At 42.1% G+C, this 25,283-nt stretch overlaps 1 protein-coding gene across 1 annotated transcript in view; it reads right to left on the bottom strand.

The window, feature by feature from the left end:
* Positions 1 to 25,283, bottom strand: part of LOC139450748 (putative polypeptide N-acetylgalactosaminyltransferase 10) — a 47,054-nt gene that overhangs the window by 18,206 nt on the left and 3,565 nt on the right. Inside the window, exons 2-6 of the mRNA XM_071232570.1 lie at positions 14,986 to 15,058; positions 6,915 to 7,059; positions 5,151 to 5,317; positions 2,010 to 2,198; positions 436 to 613 (exon numbers count right to left, since the gene is read on the bottom strand). Of these exons, the coding sequence (XP_071088671.1) occupies positions 436 to 613; positions 2,010 to 2,198; positions 5,151 to 5,317; positions 6,915 to 7,059; positions 14,986 to 15,058 (752 nt within the window). The remainder of the gene's footprint in view (positions 1 to 435; positions 614 to 2,009; positions 2,199 to 5,150; positions 5,318 to 6,914; positions 7,060 to 14,985; positions 15,059 to 25,283) is intronic.

Below are 25,283 nucleotides of genomic sequence, written 5' to 3'. Positions count from 1 at the left end.
AGCCCCTTAATCCCAAGCGCCCGACAGGGCAACAACAAGTACCACCTTTTAACGTCTTTTGGTATGACGCGGCCGAGGATCGAACCCCGGACCTTCCGCTCTCCAGAGCAAACATTTGTAATCAGCCTGCTTTATCCCAGTTCCACATTCACAACACCAATAACGTATTGGCCATAGAGAACTATGGAAATGTACCTCTGGCAACTTGCTGTATATATAAATTTAACATGACTACATCGTACCACAGAATTGTACCATGCCTGACCACAGCATGCACCAAAGCAAGGCTTTATGTATACATGTAGTATTATAAGTCTGCATACTGACGGAATAGATGGTTCATAGAAAGTTGCACCAGTGGTGCTGATATCGCAGGGGTAAATGTATATACATAGAAACATACCCATAGAAACTTATCCCTATCATACAACATACTTGAATGGATCAGCTGGATGTTTTTTGTCTTCAGGGAGGAGAGGTAATCGCTTGTAGAAGAACTCCCAGTCGAACGCTCCCCGTGCACCCTCATCCTGGGCGCGGTAGGCGAAGTTCTCATAGTCAATGACGTCGATGAAAGGACATACCACCGTCTTCTTGTTGAGGGCTATCGGCTCTGTGATCAGAAAAAAGGCAGTGAGTGAGTATAATTTTATGCCACTTTAGCAATCGTCCAGCAATATCATGGTAGGGACATAACAAATGGGCTTCAGACAAAAATAATCGAACCAAGGCCTTTGGTGTGATGTCCAATCACCCCACAGAGAGAGTGAGGGGATACTGCTAACCACACCCTCAGGAGTGAGTGAGTGAGTGAGTGAGTGAGTGAGTAGGGACGGCAGAATATCAGTTATACCATGGTTATGTTATATCAGTTATACCATTGTGGTGTTATATCAGTTATACCATGGTGGTGGTGTATCAGTTATACCATGGTGGTGTTATATCAGTTATACCATGGTGGTGTTATATCAGTTATACCATGGTGGTGGTCTATCAGTTATACCATGGTGGTGGTGTATCAGTTATACCATGGTGGTGTTGTATCAGTTATACCATGGTGGTGGTGTATCAGTTATACCATGGTGGTGTTATATCAGTTATACCATGGTGGTGTTGTATCAGTTATATCATGGTTGTGTTATATCAGTTATACCATGGTGGTGGTGTATCAGTTATACCATGGTGGGGTTGTATCAGTTATACCATGGTGGGGTTGTATCAGTTATACCATGGTGGTGTTATATCAGTTATACCATGGTGGTGTTGTATCAGTTATATCATGGTTGTGTTATATCAGTTATACCATGGTGGTGGTGTATCAGTTATACCATGGTGGTGGTGTATCAGTTATACCATGGTGGTGTTGTATCAGTTATACCATGGTGGTGTTGTATCAGTTATATCATGGTTGTGTTATATCAGTTATACCATGGTGGTGGTGTATCAGTTATACCATGGTGGTGTTGTATCAGTTATATCATGGTTGTGTTATATCAGTTATACCATGGTGGTGGTGTATCAGTTATACCATGGTGGGGTTGTATCAGTTATACCATGGTGGTGTTATATCAGTTATACCATGGTGGTGTTGTATCAGTTATATCATGGTTGTGTTATATCAGTTATACCATGGTGGTGGTGTATCAGTTATACCATGGTGGTGGTGTATCAGTTATACCATGGTGGTGTTGTATCAGTAATATCATGGTTGTGTTATATCAGTTATACCATGGTGGGGTTGTATCAGTTATACCATGGTGGTGTTATATCAGTTATACCATGGTGGTGTTATATCAGTTATACCATGGTGGTGATGTATCAGTTATACCATGGTGGTGTTATATAAGTTATACCATGGAGGTGTTATATCAGTTATACCATGGTGGTGGTGTATCAGTTATACCATGGTGGTGATGTATCAGTTATACCATGGTGGTGTATCTATTAGAATTGGTTATCAGATCTGTCAAAAGGTACTGACACTAGGATTGTGTGCAGCATGCACTCACCCAGTAGTGGAGGGAGGTAGTTGATGTTCGCCTCCACATGGGAGTCGAGGAAGATGAGTACGTCGCCAGTTGCTGCCTTGGCCCCCAGCAGACGAGCTCGGATCAAACCCTCACGCTTCTCCGCACGGACAACCTTCACATTGTCAAAATTTTCCTTCACATAGTTTTCTAGTTTTTCCTTGAGAAACTCTGAAACAGTGAGAAAAAATACATTTCTTTTTAATCTAACTAAACTATTGTGATGTGCATCATGTTGCTACCTACTAAATTCTCCTTGAAATCACTTATAAAAATACAACTTCTTTCAGTGGCATTTAGAAGTTGGTGTGATGAAGTAAGACAAGTTCTACGGATGAACAACTTCTTTATTACAATTAGTGTTTCGGTGTAGATCCTAACACCTTTATCAAGCAAGTGATGGATAGTGCTTACTTACTTACTTTGGAGATTTGACGTGTGCTTTCCGACTGATGCAAGGATAGTGCTTACTTACTTACTTACTTACTTTGGAGATTTAACGTGCTCTTTCCGACTGATGCGTATTTCGCACACAGGCCCGGCCAGGCAATTTAATGTGTTTCCGAAAGGGGCGAAAGTGGTGTGTGCAACCCAAGAGGGGGCTTTAGGGGTTGCTTATATAGAATTTGGGAATTTTGAGATTTGGAATAGATGCCGATGGGGTTGGGGAGGAGAACTAAGGGAGCTGGGTATGGTGGATGTTTGTTTTGTTTATGTAATTTTGATCTGGTAGATTATAGTGTTTTTAGATGCGTTTTATTAGTTCCGTTTTGATTAAGAATACGCCTAAGGCCTTGAAGTTTTCTAGTTTATTTTGTGGGTTTAGTATTGCTTCTAGAGTGAGAGCCGTGTTTAGATTGAGGGTGGTTTGTAATGCGGTTCGATGTGTTAGGTAGTGTGTGCAGTGGATGAGTGCGTGTTCTGGGGTTTCTTGTTGTTTGCAGTGTGGGCAGTTACCTGTAGTATGTTTTTTAATTTTTTTTAGGTGGTTATTTAGGTTGGTGTGTTCTGTTTGGAGTTTAGTGATTACTCTGTCGATTTTTTTGATGGATGGAGAATTTTTGGTTTGGTAAGTGGTTTGCTGAGTACTTTTTTGATTTGGCTATTTGAGTTTAGATGTAGGTTATGCCATTTTTGGGTGATTTTTTGCTTGTTAACGCTTTTAATTTCTGATTTTGAGATGGGTAAGTTTAAGCTTATTTCTTGGATTTTGAGGGATAGTTTAGCTGCCTTATCGGCGTTTTCATTACCGTAGATTCCTACGTGGGCGGGTATCCACAAGAAGGTTATTTGTTTGCCTACCTTAGGTCGTTGGAGCTTTTAAGTATTTAAGTATTTGATTTATTAATTTAGGTCGGTTTTTGGTATTTTTGTTTTGGAGGGCTTGTAGTCCACTTAGGGAGTCGGTAAGTATTAGGATTTTTTTGTGGTTTTTGGATTCTTGATTATGGAGGGCTGAGGCCATAACCATTAGTTCTGCCGTGAATATTGATTGGTTGTTTGGGAGTCGGAAGGATTGTGTGGTTTTAGTTGGTTATGTGGTATGGACCCCGAAACCTGTGTGTTTGGAGGTCGGATCTGAAGATCCATCCGTGTAAATGTGACACCAATTTGGCCAATTTTCGTGTATGTATGCTAGTGTGGTGGTGTTAGCTATGTTTGGGTCGGTTTGTTTATTTATTTGGCTAGCTAGTGTTGTGTCTATTTTTGGTATTTTAAGTTTAGGGGTGAAGATATTTGATTGTTTGCAGTTTTGTTTAAGATTTTTAATTTGGTGTTCATTTAGGTAGTTTGTTATTCTTTGGGATATTGGGGTAAGTAAGGGGTGTTTACGAGCTAGAGCTTGGTTTTTGGGGCTGATATTTTGGTTTATTAAGTTTTGGATGAGAGGGTTTGATTGGGACGCGGCCCAGAAATTTAAGCTTAGCTGTTCCCTGCGTAGACTTAGTGGCATTTCTCCTGTTAAGGCCTGAAGTGAAGTGTAGGAGGTGCCATGTTGGGGGCGTGTAATTAGTTTGAGAGCCTGATATTGTATTGAGTCAAGTTTTTTAGATAGAGAGTTGTTTAGAGTGTTGTATATGGCGCAGCCATAGTCTAGTTTTGATCTAATTAGTGATATGTAGAGAGAGAGGAGGGTATCTTTGGAGGCTCCCCAGTTAGAGCCAGTTAGGCATCTTAGGGTGTTTAGGTCTTTACTGCATTTAATTGTTATGTTTTGGCTGTGAGCATCCCAGGTGAGATGTTCATCGAAAATAAGTCCTAAGAATTTGGTTTGTTTTTGAAATTTGATTGTTTTGTTGTTTAGCTGGAGGATTGGGGAGGTGGGTTTCATGTTTTTATGTTTGAATACTATTCCTGTTGTTTTTTTCTGAGTTGAGGAGTTAGGATAGTGCTTACTTACTTACTTACTTTGGAGATTTAACGTGCGCTTTCCGACTGATGCGTATTTCGCACACGGAGGATAGTGCTAAACAACATAGGTATATATACTTATTAACATCAAAGTTTATACTGTAAACGATTGATGGACACAGAGAGCTGATTAACATAATTGGAAGCCAGTGGATGACTAATGGACACAGAGTCAGCAAGCAGACTGATCATGCTGATAGAGATGATTGGAAGCCAGTGGATTAATTGGATGGACATAGGGATTTAGCAATTAGGTGATGGTAAGCAGGCGGGATGTAGTAGCCTTGATCTCTGATCATTGCTGGCTGGATCCTTTAGATGGCTTCTAGGAGTTTCCAGCTTTTGTAGTCTGATTGATTGTTGGCCAGGATCTTGATGTTGTTCCACTGGATGTTGTGGTCAGGGTGGGTTTGGGTGTGGTTGGAGATGGCTGATTTTGAGTCATTTTTTTAAACTGTGTACTTTATAAAAATACACACATACATTTTTCTGCAAGACTGATCCACATAAGCCCTGAACCCAGTTCACCTTTAACATGGTTTATATTAGTAATTACCAGAATGAGCCAGCAGAATATTAAATGTATAACATTAATACAAACTTTTTGTTTTCACCCAACAAATTGAAGAATATTCTTTTATCTAGGTTGATCTGACTATCTACTCATAACGTGATAAGCACATCTTGGATAAACTGCCACAAGTTACCTACCCTTAGTACTGAAATCGTCCACCAGGATGACCTCATGGATGAGGTGTTTGGGTGCCCGGTCAATGACGCTGTATGTGGTCCGTAACAGCGTGGACCAGTGCTCGTTGTGGAAGGGGACGATGACACTAGCAGTCGGCAACTTGTTCACATACTTCTTCCTTTGACAGCTGCTCAGTCAGAAATATTATTACATCTTAGGAACATTTTGTACTCTTGTTATCAAGGGTGCACGGCATTACCAGTATATCAGCAAACTGAGGTTCACTCGTTACATAATATGTATCACATTATCATTTTCTAATGCTCGGTATATCGGATTTCAACATGCGATTTTTATCATGTGTTTAATATTATCATGATTATACACTTGCCAAACACATGGAGCGTGCATCCATGCATATTTATTAAATGAGTATCCAGTATTTGGAAAAAAAGGTTTTTCGAGTATTATGTGCAGAAAGAAATGACATCGTATCCCTACAGCAAATTCAGGTATCAACAAATGGGTGACAACAAACTTGGTTTAGAACAAATTTTGAAATTTGACAAAAAACATCACTAGACAAGTTGATTTAGTGATTAAATTGTAATACCTGTTCTGCTAGGCATTATTTTACATAAAAAGATTAAAAAAGTTTACAATGTGTATCTTTTTTGTAAACTAAGCCGGAAACAGCAATAAGCTGTTTTAAATTGCTTTTGAATTCAAAATTAAGTATTATGCAATATATCGTGATTTGAATCACAATACAGCCTTGTGCATCGTCAAATATTGTGACACACTTTAAACCTCAAATACCCATCCCTGGTTGTTATACACAGGAAAAACCTTGTGTGTAGGCTTGTATAACCTGGCTACAGGGTACTACACTGTCTACTCAGTTATTTATTTGTGTTGAAAGATATGTTAATCAAGATATTGCTGACGGGTTCTGACAGGGAATCTATTGTGACATACTTAGGTCATGTGACATTTTAGGCCTTCCAGTCTTTCAGTATGACTTGATGACTAGCTTTATTCTGGATATCGCTGTTTGTTATTAAATTGTCCAAAAAACAAATTCAAGACATTCATGATATTTTTCTGTTGATGGTTTGTCAAGCAATTCCAGTCCAGAATCAGTGGTAATTAACTGTCCTACCTGGGCACAGGTACCTATTGTTCATAATGAGTAACCACTCAGGTGTCACGACTATCAAGACAACAGATTTACACCAGGCAATCTCATAAACATGTATAAATAGCATACATCATATGACACAAACAGGAATATTTCAAAATTCCAAATTTGTTCTCCAAATTAAGTAAGCAACCCTAAAAGCCCCACCTAGGTTGCCTCATACCCGCGTAGTAAATTTGGACTTCTCCCAGCCCTATACCCTAGATATAAATACAACAAGCACCCAGGACCTCCATCAATCTGAACACTGTATACTGTAACCCATAACCCATTCTATCAGTGAGTGAGTGGGTGGGTTGGGTTTTAACAACATTCCAGCAGTATCACAGTGGGGGTTACTGCCAATGGAGTCACACATTGTACCATATGAGGAATCAAACCCAGGCCTTCATCATGATGGGCGAACACTTTAACCACTGGGCTACCCCCATCACCCTATTACATCAGTACTAAGGTATGCTAGTCATTGCATGTCCTGAAATCACATCTACAAATAATCATACAAAATATTCAAAGAAAGCTTTTAAGCAAACCTCATGGCTGACCCACAGTCGAGGTAACTAGATAATACATGCTCACTTACTCTGGATGTCGTATGTCTTTCAGCGCCCTCTGTAGGGAGATCTTGTCACTGGCGTATGCGTTAAATCCATTCACTTTGTACAGGTCATTCTTCTTCTGTTCATCCTCGGTTGAGAGGATCACTGCAGAACCCTGTTCCCCTGGGCCTGACAAAGAAAATTAACTTTAAAATTTGGAGTGTTTAGGCCGTTGTTTAAATTGGCAATACTCCAGCCATGTGATGAGTGGACGGTAAACATGGTAAATAATAAATTTTAAACCAGACAAGTGGTGAAGATCCGGAGCAAAATAGGTCTCCACCAACTCATGCCTGCAGTAAAAGGAGACTATGCTTGTCATAATAGGCAACTAACGGGATCGGGTGGTCAGGTTTGCTGACTTGGTTGATGCATGTCATTGTATCCCATTTACGTGAATTGATGCTCATGATGTCAATCACTGGATTGCCTGGTCAAGACTTGATTATTTACAGGCCGCTGGCATTCGGGCAATCAACCCTCTCAAACATCCCTCTGCCTAAATTCTCAGTCAAGACTTTTGGCAGGCAAATTGGAAAATATCATAATCTTGTTCAAAATTGGGATTTATTTTAGTTCCAACTTCCCTAAATTCAGAGGTATTTGAACATTGCAATAATGTGAAACTAAGCATTAAAACATCTTCCTGTTCCTGGTTAATTGGTCATGTTACCAGTGAAGTACAAGTCACCTCTACATAGCCATGACATTAGTTCTAAACATATTAACATGAAATGGAGAAACTTTAATTCCAATTTGGGAGTTTTTATTGACAATTCTAGCAGACTTGGGGCCAAATATCAGCCTCTGAGTTGGACGAGATAAATCTCTGTAATACCTATGCATACTTTAGATTTTAGTTTGTTTGTTGTTTTGTGCTGCACTCAGCAATATTCCAGCTATATGACAGAGGTCTGTAAATAATCAAGTCTGGACCTGACAATCCAGTGATTGACATCATGAGCATCTACACAATTGGGATACAATGGCATGCATCAACCAAGTCAGCGAGCCTGACCACCAGACCCCGTTAGTCGCCTCTTACGACAAGCATAATTGCTTCTTACGATGAGCATGGGTTGCTAAAGACCAATTCTTACCCGTATCTTCACAGGTTGCATGCTTTCTATGTTTTTCAACATAGGTAATAGAGCAGAAAGTGAGAACATGACACCACCACTTTACCAGCTGACATGGAGCAATCACATAAGTCATTATAACTGTCAAAATGACACATCGAGCAGTTCCTTTTTTCACAAAAGAATGAACATGATTAATTTCACTCCTTACTTTAAAGCCATCCATAATACAAAAACTGCCATAAAATCATGTCAACTTGTCAAAGGGATTATCTTTAAGAGCATTGAAACTATCTTTCCATTTTTTTTACAAATTTTATGATCTTTACAGCTTTTATACATATGATGGAAAGATTGTCAGCTTGAGATTCAGCTCCATTAACACTGGACAGGTGGAATGGGTTCTACATACAGCAATGTTACAGCTCTAGACCCTACATGCCTTCCATCCAGCCTGGAGCCAACCACTGTTCCATTGTAAGGCAGACATACCTGATCTCCAACACCCTATTCTGGTTGTGTTGATGACAGAGGACAGTAGGGCACTGCATTGTCCTACAAGTGTGACACACGGCACTGTATTGTCCTACAAGTGTGCCACATGGCACTGTATTGTCTTACATGTGTGACACACGGCACTGTATTGTCCTACAAGTGTGCCACACGGCACTGTATTGTCCTACAAGTGTGCCACATGGCACTGTATTGTCCTACAAGTGTGACACACGGCACTGTATTGTCCTACAAGTGTGCCACACGGCACTGCATTGTCCTACAAGTGTGCCACACGGCACTGTATTGTCCTACAAGTGTGACATACGGCACTGTATTGTCCTACAAGTGTGACATACGGCACTGTATTGTCCTACAAGTGTGACATACGGCACTGTATTGTCCTACAAGTGTGCCACACGGCACTGCATTGTCCTACAAGTGTGACATACGGCACTGTATTGACCTACAAGTGTGCCACATGGCACTGTATTGTCCTACAAGTGTGCCACATGGCACTGTATTGTCTTACATGTGTGCCACACGGCACTGTATTGTCCTACAAGTGTGACACACGGCACTGTATTGTCCTACAAGTGTGACACATGGCACTGTATTGTCCTACAAGTGTGACACACGGCACTGTATTGTCCTACAAGTGTGCCACATGGCACTGTATTGTCTTACATGTGTGCCACACGGCACTGTATTGTCCTACAAGTGTGACACACGGCACTGTATTGTCCTACAAGTGTGCCACATGGCACTGTATTGTCTTACATGTGTGACACACGGCACTGTATTGTCCTACAAGTGTGCCACATGGCACTGTATTGTCCTACAAGTGTGCCACATGGCACTGTATTGTCTTACATGTGTGACACACGGCACTGTATTGTCCTACAAGTGTGCCACATGGCACTGTATTGTCCTACAAGTGTGCCACACGGCACTGTATTGTCCTACAAGTGTGACACACGGCACTGTATTGTCCTACAAGTGTGCCACACGGCACTGCATTGTCCTACAAGTGTGCCACACGGCACTGTATTGTCCTACAAGTGTGACATACGGCACTGTATTGTCCTACAAGTGTGACATACGGCACTGTATTGTCCTACAAGTGTGACATACGGCACTGTATTGTCCTACAAGTGTGCCACACGGCACTGCATTGTCCTACAAGTGTGACATACGGCACTGTATTGTCCTACAAGTGTGCCACATGGCACTGTATTGTCCTACAAGTGTGACACACGGCACTGTATTGTCCTACAAGTGTGCCACATGGCACTGTATTGTCTTACATGTGTGCCACACGGCACTGTATTGTCCTACAAGTGTGACACACGGCACTGTATTGTCCTACAAGTGTGCCACATGGCACTGTATTGTCTTACATGTGTGACACACGGCACTGTATTGTCCTACAAGTGTGCCACATGGCACTGTATTGTCCTACAAGTGTGCCACATGGCACTGTATTGTCTTACATGTGTGACACACGGCACTGTATTGTCCTACAAGTGTGCCATGTGGCACTGTATTGTCCTACAAGTGTGACACATGGCACTGCATTGTCCTACAAGTGTGACACATGGCACTGTATTGTCCTACAAGTGTGCCACACGGCACTGTATTGTCCTACAAGTGTGCCACATGGCACTGTATTGTCTTACATGTGTGACACACGGCACTGTATTGTCCTACAAGTGTGCCACACGGCACTGTATTGTCCTACAAGTGTGCCACATGGCACTGTATTGTCCTACAAGTGTGACACACGGCGCTGTATTGTCCTACAAGTGTGCCACACGGCACTGCATTGTCCTACAAGTGTGCCACACGGCACTGTATTGTCCTACAAGTGTGACATACGGCACTGTATTGTCCTACAAGTGTGACACACGGCACTGTATTGTCCTACAAGTGTGCCACACGGCACTGCATTGTCCTACAAGTGTGCCACACGGCACTGTATTGTCCTACAAGTGTGACATACGGCACTGTATTGTCCTACAAGTGTGACATACGGCACTGTATTGTCCTACAAGTGTGACATACGGCACTGTATTGTCCTACAAGTGTGCCACACGGCACTGCATTGTCCTACAAGTGTGACATACGGCACTGTATTGTCCTACAAGTGTGCCACATGGCACTGTATTGTCCTACAAGTGTGACACACGGCACTGTATTGTCCTACAAGTGTGCCACATGGCACTGTATTGTCCTACAAGTGTGACACACGGCACTGTATTGTCCTACAAGTGTGCCACATGGCACTGTATTGTCTTACATGTGTGCCACACGGCACTGTATTGTCCTACAAGTGTGACACACGGCACTGTATTGTCCTACAAGTGTGCCACATGGCACTGTATTGTCTTACATGTGTGACACACGGCACTGTATTGTCCTACAAGTGTGCCACACGGCACTGTATTGTCCTACAAGTGTGCCACATGGCACTGTATTGTCCTACAAGTGTGACACACGGCACTGTATTGTCCTACAAGTGTGCCACACGGCACTGCATTGTCCTACAAGTGTGCCACACGGCACTGTATTGTCCTACAAGTGTGACATACGGCACTGTATTGTCCTACAAGTGTGACATACGGCACTGTATTGTCCTACAAGTGTGACATACGGCACTGTATTGTCCTACAAGTGTGCCACACGGCACTGCATTGTCCTACAAGTGTGACATACGGCACTGTATTGTCCTACAAGTGTGACACATGGCACTGTATTGTCCTACAAGTGTGACACACGGCACTGTATTGTCCTACAAGTGTGCCACATGGCACTGTATTGTCTTACATGTGTGCCACACGGCACTGTATTGTCCTACAAGTGTGACACACGGCACTGTATTGTCCTACAAGTGTGCCACATGGCACTGTATTGTCTTACATGTGTGACACACGGCACTGTATTGTCCTACAAGTGTGCCACATGGCACTGTATTGTCCTACAAGTGTGCCACATGGCACTGTATTGTCTTACATGTGTGACACACGGCACTGTATTGTCCTACAAGTGTGCCATGTGGCACTGTATTGTCCTACAAGTGTGACACATGGCACTGCATTGTCCTACAAGTGTGACACATGGCACTGTATTGTCCTACAAGTGTGCCACACGGCACTGTATTGTCCTACAAGTGTGCCACATGGCACTGTATTGTCTTACATGTGTGACACACGGCACTGTATTGTCCTACAAGTGTGCCACACGGCACTGTATTGTCCTACAAGTGTGCCACATGGCACTGTATTGTCCTACAAGTGTGACACACGGCGCTGTATTGTCCTACAAGTGTGCCACACGGCACTGCATTGTCCTACAAGTGTGCCACACGGCACTGTATTGTCCTACAAGTGTGACATACGGCACTGTATTGTCCTACAAGTGTGACACACGGCACTGTATTGTCCTACAAGTGTGCCACACGGCACTGCATTGTCCTACAAGTGTGCCACACGGCACTGTATTGTCCTACAAGTGTGACATACGGCACTGTATTGTCCTACAAGTGTGACATACGGCACTGTATTGTCCTACAAGTGTGACATACGGCACTGTATTGTCCTACAAGTGTGCCACACGGCACTGCATTGTCCTACAAGTGTGACATACGGCACTGTATTGTCCTACAAGTGTGCCACATGGCACTGTATTGTCCTACAAGTGTGACACACGGCACTGTATTGTCCTACAAGTGTGACACATGGCACTGTATTGTCCTACAAGTGTGACACACGGCACTGTATTGTCCTACAAGTGTGCCACATGGCACTGTATTGTCTTACATGTGTGCCACACGGCACTGTATTGTCCTACAAGTGTGACACACGGCACTGTATTGTCCTACAAGTGTGCCACATGGCACTGTATTGTCTTACATGTGTGACACACGGCACTGTATTGTCCTACAAGTGTGCCACATGGCACTGTATTGTCCTACAAGTGTGCCACATGGCACTGTATTGTCTTACATGTGTGACACACGGCACTGTATTGTCCTACAAGTGTGCCATGTGGCACTGTATTGTCCTACAGGTGTGACACATGGCACTGCATTGTCCTACAAGTGTGACACATGGCACTGTATTGTCCTACAAGTGTGCCACACGGCACTGTATTGTCCTACAAGTGTGCCACATGGCACTGCATTGTCCTACAAGTGTGTCACACGGCACTGCATTGTCCTACAAGTGTGACACACGGCACTGTATTGTCCTACAAGTGTGACACACGGCACTGTATTGTCCTACAAGTGTGCCACACGGCACTGTATTGTCCTACAAGTGTGCCACACGGCACTGCATTGTCCTACAAGTGTGCCACACGGCACTGTATTGTCCTACAAGTGTGCCACACGGCACTGTATTGTCCTACAAGTGTGACACATGGCACTGTATTGTCCTACAAGTGTGCCACACGGCACTGTATTGTCCTACAAGTGTGCCATGTGGCACTGTATTGTCCTACAAGTGTGCCACATGGCACTGTATTGTCCTACAAGTGTGCCATGTGGCACTGTATTGTCCTACAAGTGTGCCACACGGCACTGTATTGTCCTACAAGTGTGCCATGTGGCACTGTATTGTCCTACAAGTGTGCCACATGGCATTGTATTGTCCTACAAGTGTGCCACACGGCACTGTATTGTCCTACAAGTGTGCCATGTGGCACTGTATTGTCCTACAAGTGTGTCACACGGCACTGTATTGTCCTACAAGTGTGCCATGTGGCACTGTATTGTCCTACAAGTGTGCCACACGGCACTGTATTGTCCTACAAGTGTGCCATGTGGCACTGTATTGTCCTACAAGTGTGCCACATGGCACTGTATTGTCCTACAAGTGTGCCACATGGCACTGTATTGTCCTACAAGTGTGCCACACGGCACTGTATTGTCCTACAAGTGTGCCAAATGGCACTGTATTGTCCTACAAGTGTGCCACATGGCACTGTATTGTCCTAAAAGTGTGCCACATTGCACTGTATTGTCCTACAAGTGTGCCACATGGCACGCTCAAAGATTTTTATATGAGAACTTTGGAATTTAAGCGTTAGTGTGCCAGCAAGAATATTTTTATCGATATTTGTACCCAGTGACGGTCATGAGATACACATTGCAGATAATACACAGCTGTTTTCTCTAATGTATGTCTCCTTCTCTTTCATTGAGATCTATACCATCCTTCAATATTTCTGAATCACCAGGTTATTTTATAAAACATATTTGTTTATTAATATTATATTTGTACACATTACTTTTGCTAGAGAACATTTTTTTATTGGCATCATATAGCTGGAATATTGTTGACTGTCGCATTAAACAACAACAAAACAAACACTGGCTTCATATGACATATTATTGATAATATACATCATCACAACATATTCAATAAAAAAATAAAGATTAATAACCATGATCATATTTATATATTTATATATTAAAATATATTTCCCCTTCAGGCACAAGGAATCTATCTTATCCATGCCCTTATCATGCTATGATTTTAACCCAGCCACTGGCTACTTGCTGGTATTTCAAACCCAATAGAGGTATTGGGTCACAGTGACATATATCCTCATCTGAAGTAGGGAGAACCCCAGTTGCTTCAATACTCCTACATTAGAAAGCTGAATGAGAGACATTGTTGCCTAACATGTTTCTCAAATATCACAAGTACACTATAACCAGGCTATAATTGTTCAGGATAAAACACTGTTGTTCTGCCTTATTATCATGTTCTACACTGTTTAACTGTGCTTGTTGTATATTGTAGTATTGTTCAATATCTGTCAAGTATTGCAGTATTACATTGGGATTGATGAATAATATGGTGGGAGAATGTGAAAAACTGTTATTAAACTGACTGTCAAGAAATACACTGATGTTAATCTGAATGTCAAGTAATATACTGTTGTTGTTGTTGTTGTTGCTGTTGAATGTGATACACTGTATTTGGTGAATGTGAACAGTGTTGTTGAAAGCACTGGTTGTGAAAGTGAAACACCATTGTTAATCTGACAGTCAAGTACTATACTGTAGTTGCTGTTGAATGAGATACACTGTGTTTGTTGAATGTGAAACACTGTTGTTGAATGTGAAATACTGGTTGTGAATGTGAAACAATGTGGTTAGTGAATGTGAGTGAGTGGGTATTGTTTAAGCAATTCTGCTATTGAATGTGAAACACCAGTTGATGAAAGTGAAACACCAGTTGGTGAATGTGAAACACCAGTTGGTGAATGTAAAACACTAGTTGGTGAATGTGAAACACCAGTTAGTGAAAATGAAACACCAGTTGATGAATGTGAAACACCAGTTGATGAATGTGAAACACTAGTTGGTGAATGTGAAACACCAGTTAGTGAAAATGAAACACCAGTTAGTGAATGTGAAACACTAGTTGGTGAATGTGAAACACCAGTTGATGAATGTGAAACACTTGTTACTCACCCTTCCGCTGCTGCTCCTCAGCTATAAGCTTGTAGTCATGCCAGTCAACCTGCTTGAGTTCACCCCTAGCAAGCTGAAAAAACAAATAAACTGAATACTAAATCAATGACATAATAAATATTATTTGAGTGAGTGAACAGCGCCTACAATGATATCAATATTAATTTCACATGTGTGTGATGTGTAAAGAAATTTAATAATCCAAAGTGCCACAGGTGACGTTGCCACTTTTATGAGACCCATTAGCAGAGGTCACAGACCAAAGATCATAAAGTGATCTTGAATTATTAAGGATTATTGAGTGCTGGTGTATGCTGCTCCCGACAATATTGCAGCAATATCACACACTGATATGCAGCACTGAGAGTGGACTTATAATTTTGGCCCATGTATGGAATGGAACCTTGACTTTAGTTCTGAAGATGAGAACCTTAACCCCTGGGCTACCTGACCATACCTTGCACTGAAGGTCCAGGAGAAATAATGCTGAAATGAAGTCTTTGGAAGCATTTTTTGTTTGTTTGTTTTTTAACGCTGCACTCAGCAATATTACAGACATATGACAGCGGTCTGTAAATATTCGAGTCAGGACCAGACAATCCAGGGATTGACATCATGAGCATCGATCCACACAATCGGAATGTGATGAGACGCATCAACCAAGTCAGCGAGTCTGACCACCCGATCCCATTAGTCGCCTCTTACGACAAGCATAGTCACCTGTTACGGCAAGTATGGGTTGCTGAAGACCTATTCTAACCCGGATCTTCACAGGTCTCTTTGGAAGGAACTGAGACACTTAAATGTATGAAACATGAAGAAAATATATGGAACAACTCAGGTGATGTTGGTTTTGTACTATTCATGTCACAACTGTTTGCCTTCCAATTAACGTGGGTAACAGGACACCCAAATCTCAATAATGGTAGTATCTAATCTGTTGTATTGGTACTTACATTTTGTATTTAGAACAAGGCATTAAAGTAATGAATTGACTCTCTAATTGCCTGAGTTTGTTCGACTGATCGCAATGTGTACCCATGGGGTCACCTTACCACAAAGCAAGGTAATAACACCAGACGAGATACAGCACCAGCAGCACAGCTAGTCTTACATACCCTAGAGCAGAATAGTTTGCAAATAATCATCTCCACTCCATTCTTAAACCCTTTTCAACTCTAGCAACCTATACTTTTCAGCTTCTGAAATAGAGACTTTACCTCTATACCGAAGAGTGTATATTTATCTCATATATATAACCTTATTTCAGGACAATATGTTAGTCTACAGAACAGCTTCAGTGATAGTTGCTTCCAAATAATCAATAGGAATAAACAATTTCTCAGCAATCATCAGTTGAATGAATACTGATACACCAAGAGATGTCAAATCGATCATGGGACACCTGCAACTAACTTGTTCATGGCAACATAGTAATACACACACAATCATTGTACTGAGAAACAGAAAAACAAGCAACCATCCTTATCTTGCTTCCAGTAACTTAACCTATTTAATGTGGCCTTGGTGAGACAGGTCATAGACAATTACCTACACCTGCATCAATGACAACCACCACAGGATGTGGAGACAGGTCATAGACAATTATCAACACCTGCAACCATGACAACCACCACGGGATATGGAGACAGGTCATAGACAATTACCTACACCTGCATCAATGACAACCACCACAGGATGTGGAGACAGGTCATAGACAATTATCAACACCTGCAACCATGACAACCACCACGGGATATGGAGACAGGTCATAGACAATTATCAACACCTGCAATTATCAACACCTGCATCCATGACAACCACCACAGGATGTGGAGACAGGTCATAGACAATTATCAACACCTGCAATTATCAACACCTGCATCCATGACAACCACCACAGGATGTGGAGACATGTCATAGACAATTATCAACACCTGCATCAATGACAACCACCACAGGATGTGGAGACAGGTCATAGACAATCAACTACACCTGCATCCATGACAACCTGCATCCATGACAACCACCACAGGATGTGGAGACAGGTCATAAACAATTATCAACACCTGCAATTATCAACACCTGCATCCATGACAACCATCACAGGATGTGGAGACTGGCTGTAGACATTTTTACCAAACCCTACAACCATGATAACCACCACATGATAAGGTCAGCAGATCCTTACACGGGGAAGGGATGCAACTCTGCACAATCAGTTGCAGCTCTTTAGACTATTTGGCCAAATGTTTTCCCTATTCAATGTCCTCATGATATATTTTTGACAAGGACAATTAAAACCCCTTAGAGGAATGAAACAAGGAAGTGGCAGGCAACACAACTTCATGACATAGACACAACTTCCTCTGACACAGATTTCATTGGTACAGTGTACTCAGGGGTGTTAAAGACTTGAGCCATCACAATCGCAGCCATATAACAGCTTCGCGTAACAAGGGCCGATCCGGCATTTTTAGAAGGGAGGGGTCCAAAATATCAAAAATCTTCTCTCAGACAATTTTACTGCCTACAACATTCTATCTTTGGTTATCAAATAGGGGGGTCAGGACCCCTGGATCCCTCCTCTGGATCCGCCTGTGTGTAACCAAGTCTGGACCAGACACACCAGCACCGCTCGTCCACATCACAGTGTGACATTCACCAGGTGGAGAGGGCATCATCCCTTGGGATCACACATCCAAGAACAGATGGCATTCCACCATCGTGTCCAACCAATCACCATCTTAGAGTTCACCCTACAAGTATGTCAAACAGGGGACCCCCTCCACTCCTTATGTGATTGGAAAGGAAATGTTCTCAAAATTCTGAAAAGACGTTACCAAAATGATGTTCATTAAATAGAGATTTACAAGTTAAACTGGAGTTGAGACTAACGTTCACAAACTTTCAAATTCCAAAAGGTTAATTTCTTTGCTATTGATTTCTACTAATGCCAGTGTCAAAACAAGGCGGGAGTGACAGCACCTTGGCAGTAATGGCAGCTCATTCCTAGAACAACAATTTTTAAGTTGATCACAGGTGTGTCTCCAGTATGGTGGCCATGGTGAATATTGACTTGCGATTAGTCCTGGCTTTTAAAAGTGTTGGCCTATTAGATTCTGATTGATTAGCAATGCATATTTATAGATCTACTGCCAACTTTCTAACCCTGGCTCAAGGTTTTACAGTTTCTTCCAAAAACCTCAGTCATGTTTTAACTATAACTTAGAATTGGCTGGCACAAATCTCTGAGCACCACAGAGGGTGGACAAAGGATTACAGTTTGTTTGTTTGTTTGTTTGTTTGTTTGTTTGTTTGTTTGTTTGTTGTTTAAGGCACTCAGCAATATTCGAGCTATATGACGGCGGTCTGTAAATAATCGAGTCTGGATCAGACAATCCAGTGATTGACATCATGATCATCGATCTACGCAATTGGGATACGATAACATGCATCATACAAGTCAGCGAGCCTGACCACCCCATCCCATTAGTCACCTTTTATGACAAGCATTGTTGCCTTTTATGGCAAGCATGGGTTGCTGAAGACCTATTCTACACCGGATCTTCACGGGCCCAGGATTACAGTACCAGGAGAAGTATACAGTGGTGTACAGTATCAATGCCAGCCAGTGTTTCATCTGGAGTTCCATATCAGTCATTGTTCACGTTAATTACGCAGCCTACTTCCTCACATTTCCTGTAGATGTTGGTCAAATGCATATCTAGGTCACATTTCCATAAGGTCACAATCTTTTAATGACTACACTTTAATGCAAATACTTTAAGAATGTGGGACAGCATGGACTGTAGGCTTATTGTTAATAAAAAAAGCATATTTTTTAGAAACCGATCAAAGCATCTGTGGACAGTCGACCTTCATGATTCCAGTCAACCACAAAGTTTGGTAGCTCTATGCAGGTGGTGTATTTCATGGAAAAAGAATAAAAGAACAACCATTATTGTAGGTTCTGTGCTCTGGGAGGGGAATGAAGGTATTATAGTTAATTTACATTGGCCTAATTGCCATATTTGCAGGACAGCTGCTTAATAAAGAGCATAGATGTGTATTAGAATCTAGTAGAAACCCATCTGAAGTTAATGAACATCAGAAATCCTCAGGCATAAGAAAAAAAACAGAGTTTATATAAGACACCGAAGTAAGTTGGAGATCACGTTTACTTGTTTTGCTAAATCACTCTTGTTCACAATGTTTGCACTGTCAGTGGTATGCTACATCTATTGGTCCTGTCTCGGTTGTTGCCTGATGATTAGAATTGCTCCTGTGTTCTCAAAGCAGAGGCCTGTGAAGATCCGAGGTAGAATAGTTCTTCAGGAACCGTTGCTTGCCGTAAAAGGCGACTATGCTTGTCGTATAAGGCAACAAACGGGATCGGGTGGTCAGGCTCGCTGACTTGGTTGATGCATGTCATCGTATCCCAATTGCGTGGAACAATGCTCATGATGTTAATCACTGGATTGTCTGATCCAGACTCGATTATTTACAGACTGCCGTCATATAGTTCGAATATTGCTGAGTGTGGCGTAAAACAACAAACAAACATGTCAAAGTAGAGCAAGGATACCTGTAGATTTAGCCCCGTTAAATTTGATATTGGAAACCTTACTCATTTTAATTAAACATCTCATATGTATCCCAACAAATATCCAGCATTTCTCTCCAGGATGATGACAAATAGTCAAATTTATAACCAAAAAAACCAACAATATTTTTACAAAAACAAATTTGATCCTATTCAAAAGAAATTCCCAGCAATCCTTTTAAAGTGGCAAAAAAAACTGAAAAACACCTACAGTTTCATCAATATGTACCACAACCATGACAACAGCAAGTTTTGTTAGATTTATCATCCACAAACTTGTACTGTCCCAAATATCAACATGCAACACTGACTGCTATTGAATTAACACATCACCTGTGACTGATGTAGGTTTATCATGTTTACACCGTTAATATTCTACATAGTATCAAACAGTTTCACACCAGGTGGTATTGAGTGACAGCAGTTATATTGCCCAGCTGGGAGGTGATTATAAACTTTTATGACACTTAACATTCGATATGACAGAAAAATCACCATGGACTTAAGGCACGTAACTGTAAATAGTTATAGTTAAACATTATTCAATTATGTTTTTTCATTGCATAGAGCCTATGTTTTGCACAGCTCAAACCTAATAACTTTGATCCAGAGGACCATCACTACCTACTGATGCAAGTACCTATAGTATACTGTCATAAAGACGCATGTGTAACACAGAAGGTGAAACATATTGTAATTTGGTACCTACAGAATCAGGAATGAGAATATGGCACAATTCAGTTTCAATATTTATGTAATATAAGTAGAAAAAAAACATATTATGAAAACAAAACTAGAAATATGTTTTAACAATGACTTCCTGAAACATAAGATGGTACAATCACATTGGTATACATGATACTGCTGACACTGATACATCCATAGTGGTAAAGTTATAAATAGTTTTTCATCATGTTCATTATTAATCTTTTCAAAGTAATAGCTACATTGTTATAATATTATTTTATAATGAAGTAGATTAGTGGAGACATGCAGATATTGTTAAAATTGAAACCCACAACGAAAGTCCATGAAAGTAAGGATGCCTGTATATAAAGTTCTGCACATGGAGGAAAACATTAGTCAAGTCAATTTATAGGCTTACCCTGGTATTCTCAATTAATGTATAATCTGAAGAGAAGTTTAGGATAAAATAGCCTTCAGTTATTGGCCTCTATCATGCCTGGCCACCCCCCCCCTACTGGCCCCTATCATGCCTCGCCCTCAGTTATCGGCCTCTATCATGCCTAGCCTCTATCATGCCTGGCCTTCAGTTATCAGCCTCTAGCATGCCTGGCCTTCAGTTCTTGGCCTCTATCATGCCTGGCCCTCAATTATTGGCCTCTCTCATGCCTAGCCCTCAATTATTTACCTATATCACTCCTGGCCCTCAGTTATCGGCCTCTCTCATGCCTGGCCCTCAGTACTTGGCCTCTATTATGCTTGGCCTTCAGTTCTTGGCCTCTATCATGCCTAGCCCTCAATTATTGGCCTCTCTCATGCCTGGCCCTCAGTTCTTGGCCTCTATCATGCCTGGCCCTCAATTATTGGCCTCTCTCATGCCTAGCCCTCAATTATTTACCTATATCACTCCTGGCCCTCAGTTATCGGCCTCTATCATGCCTAGCCCTCAGTTATCGGCCTCTATCATGCCTAGACCTCAGTTCTTGGCCTCTATCATGCCTGGCCCTCAATTATTGGCCTCTCTCATGCCTAGCCCTCAATTATTTACCTATATCACTCCTCGCCCTCAGTTATCGGCCTCTATCATGCCTAGCCCTCAGTTATCGGCCTCTATCATGCCTGGCCCTCAGTTCTTGGCCTTTCTCCTGCCGGCTCCCCAGTTATTGGCCTCTATGATGCTTGGCTCCCAGTTATTTCCATAATGAATCTAGTCAGACAAAGGGCTTGCTGCTAATGAGGGTTTTAGAGTGTGGAGATTTCCATTTAAAAATATTCCCTCACTCCACACTGCTTCGGCTACCTCCACACAGCAGTAGGTGTGTGTTCACCTGTCCCTGTCACATACCGATTTCCACCCATGTACAAGCTCTATTGTATCACCCACGTCGCGGATCTCGTACTGCAAACTTAATGAGTCCTTGAGTCATAGCTACTGTTTCTTATTGTGAATATTTCAATGTAGCCTATTCAGTCCGTCTGTATGCGAAACATTTGTGTCAAAGTTTTAGTGTTAAGATATGCACCATTATTAATTGACATAGGACAGGCCTAGAGCTCAGACTACATGGATTAGAACAAACATCATCATCATCATCATAATCATAATAATAATAATAATAATAATAATAATAATAATAATAATGTCAATCTAATGATAATAATTACACACTACAACCCCGCTCCACATCTGCTAAACAGCAGTTACACATTATCAACATATCTGAAATAACAAATACATAATTATTCCTTTCATATGTTAGAGTGAGAAACAAACACAGCATGAGTTTCATGACTGCAACTATAGTGCGGCTTAATCAAACAGAAACGACTTGCACTGATTTATTGTTACCATAGTGACCAAGTTACAACTGGCACTAAGCATGACACATGTCCAATATCCATATAATGGCATTAATAAAAATATAACTGCACCAGCACTCTGACAAGCCTGACAGAGGTACAGATAATAATAACATACAATCTTTGCGCTAAATGTGTTTAGTCAACACACAAACCAGTCCTGTCTATCAACATGCCCACTCTATAGAAACTGCCCTATATGTATTCTAGGTGTATGCCATGGGTATATTCTTCTTTGTATATTCCAGTAGTATAGCGCAAGGATCATATATCAGGTTTCTATGTCGCATTATATTCTACTGTGTGCACAGCCATGTGTACATAGTTCCACATCAAGAAACTGCCATGGTCTGTCACAACTGTGACCTGTTGATTGTATACGCTATTAGCCGTATCATGTATATGTTTAGATTTGTCATGAAAAGTTAAGCAATAAAATTTATTCAGTCTTCCATATGAAGACAAACACATCAAAGTGTTGTTAACACTGCACTCAGCAATATTCCAGCTATATGACTGCGGTCTGTAAATAATCAAGTCTGGACCAGACACTCCAGTGATTGATCTTCACAGGAGCAAGTATAGGTTCCCAGAGACCAGTCCTTACCCGGATCTTCACAGGGGACAAGCATGGGTTGCCAGAGACCAGTTCTAACCCGGATCTTCACAGGGGACAAGCATGGATTGCCAGAGACCAGTTCTAACACGGATCTTCACAGGGGACAAGCATGGGTTGCCAGAGACCAGTTCTAACACGGATCTTCACAGGGGACAAGCATGTGTTGCCAGAGACCAGTTCTAACCCGGATCTTCACAGGGGACAAGCATGGGTTGCCAGAGACCAGTTCTAACCCGGATCTTCACAGAGGACAAGCATGGGTTGCCAGAGACCAGTTCTAACACGGATCTTCACAGGGGACAAGCATGGTTTGCCAGAGACCAGTCTTAACCCGGATCTTCACAGGGGACAAGCATGGGTTGCCAGAGACCAGTCTTAACCCGGATCTTCACAGGGGACAAGCATGGGTTGCCAGAGACCAGTCCTAACCCGGATCTTCACAGGGGACAAGCATGGGTTGCCAGAGACCAGTCCTAACCCGGATCTTCACGGGGGACAAGGATAGGTTGCCAGAGACCAGTCTTAACCCGGATCTTCACAGGGGACAAGCATGGGTTGCCAGAGACCAGTTCTAACCTGGATCTTCACGGGGGACAAGCATGGGTTGCCAGAGACCAGTTCTAACCTGGATCTTCACAGGGGACAAGCATGGATTGCCAGAGACCAGTTCTAACCTGGATCTTCACAGGGGACAAGCATGGGTTGCCAGAGACCAGTTCTAACCTGGATCTTCACAGGGGACAAGCATGGATTGCCAGAGACCAGTCCTAACCCGGATCTTCACAGGGGACAAGCATGGGTCGCCAGAGACCAGTTCTAATCCGGATCTTCACAGGGGACAAGCATGGGTTGCCAGAGACCAGTCCTAACCCGCATCTTCACGGGGGACAAGCGTGGGTTGCCAGAGACCAGTCCTAACCTGAATCTTCACAGGGGACATGCATGGGTTGCCAGAGACCAGTCCTAACCCGGATCTTCACGGGGGACAAGCATGGGTTGCCAGAGACCAGCTCTAACCCGGATCTTCACGGGGGACAAGCATGGGTGTGAATTTGATGACAGAAAACTGTTTGTCTGCTTGGTTGTTTGTTGCTGCAACTGCCACATCACCAGCCAGTGTCACCAACCAGCGTCACCAACCAGTGTCACCAGCCAGTGTCACCAGCCAGTGTCACCAGCCAGCGTCACCAACCAGCGTCACCAACTAGCGTCACCAGCCAGCATCACCAACCAGCGTCACCAGCCAGCGTCACCAGCCAGCGTCACCAGCCAGTTTCACCAACCAGTGTCACCGGCCAGTTTCACCAACCAGCGTCACCAACCAGCGTCACCAACCAGCGTCACCAACCAGCGTCACCAACCAGTGTCACCAGCCAGCGTCACCAGCCAGCGTCACCAGCCAGTTTCACCAACCAGTGTCACCGGCCAGTGTCCAAAAAATATATCTGCCACAAAAAAACATAGTTTGAAAATATTTAGGATTAAAGTTATTAATCATAAAAATATCTAATCACTACAATATGATAATATTAACCAGCATCTCAAAAACTGACACTCTATCTAACCAACATCACACGAATTGGCACTCTATTTAACCATCATCACTACTGGCTACCTATTTCACCAGCATCTCAATAAGCTGTCACTTCAATCAATCTTGCAGCTATGAATGGCAAATCAAGAATGAACCAAGGATGACAAAGGTACAGTGGAGAGTACACCACAGGATAGACAAGAAGTTAGGTGTGAGGACAACTACCTAATTGATTAATGAAAGGGGTGAGAAGGATGCCATCCATCAGCCATCATGTCACACTATCTACCTGTCATGTTACTGTCTCTCAGGCCCTACAGGTAGACAGGTGCTATTGACAGGTATCTGCAGAGTGAGTGAATGAGCTGTATTACAGAGTATGAGCTTAATGTCCCTGGGAAATCCAAAGTGACGCAGGTTGTACATGTTTATCAGTTTGGTGAAACTAACAAGCACCAGTATGGTGCCGGCAAACTGAGGATCATAATCAAGGCATGATTAGGGTATCATCTATCATTGCACATCTAAGAGATTCCACTCTCCTCCCTGACAACTAACTGAAATATAACTTAATGAATTGTTGACATACATGTATATTGTTGTATAAAAATAAATTCAATTTTGACATGGTCCCCGTTCAAACTGACTCCCATTATGCACAACTTTCACACAAGAAGACAAAAAAAAAAAAAAAAAATTGCAGTATGATAAATTTCAATTAACATTTTGAAATGGTCCCCATTCAAACTGACATTCATTTTACTTCCTATTACAACACAACCATATCTGTCCACACCATGCCTTGACATAGGCTCTTTAATGGCTGTCAGCATTCCTAACCTAACAAGTTTAAAGCTGTCCACATGCCTAATGCAACTGAAATCAACAAGCAGCTATTTCACTCAGCTGTTAAACAATGTTGCACATGTCACACAGCAAACCTTGTCTTGTGGCCAATAGGAAAACCTGATATGCATCAATGGCAATAATAATTG

Source organism: Haliotis cracherodii, unplaced genomic scaffold (genome assembly GCF_022045235.1).
Source record: "Haliotis cracherodii isolate W230 unplaced genomic scaffold, xgHalCrac1.p SCAF_8, whole genome shotgun sequence".
NCBI lineage: Eukaryota > Metazoa > Mollusca > Gastropoda > Lepetellida > Haliotidae > Haliotis > Haliotis cracherodii.
This window is presented reverse-complemented; position numbering and strand designations above follow the sequence as displayed.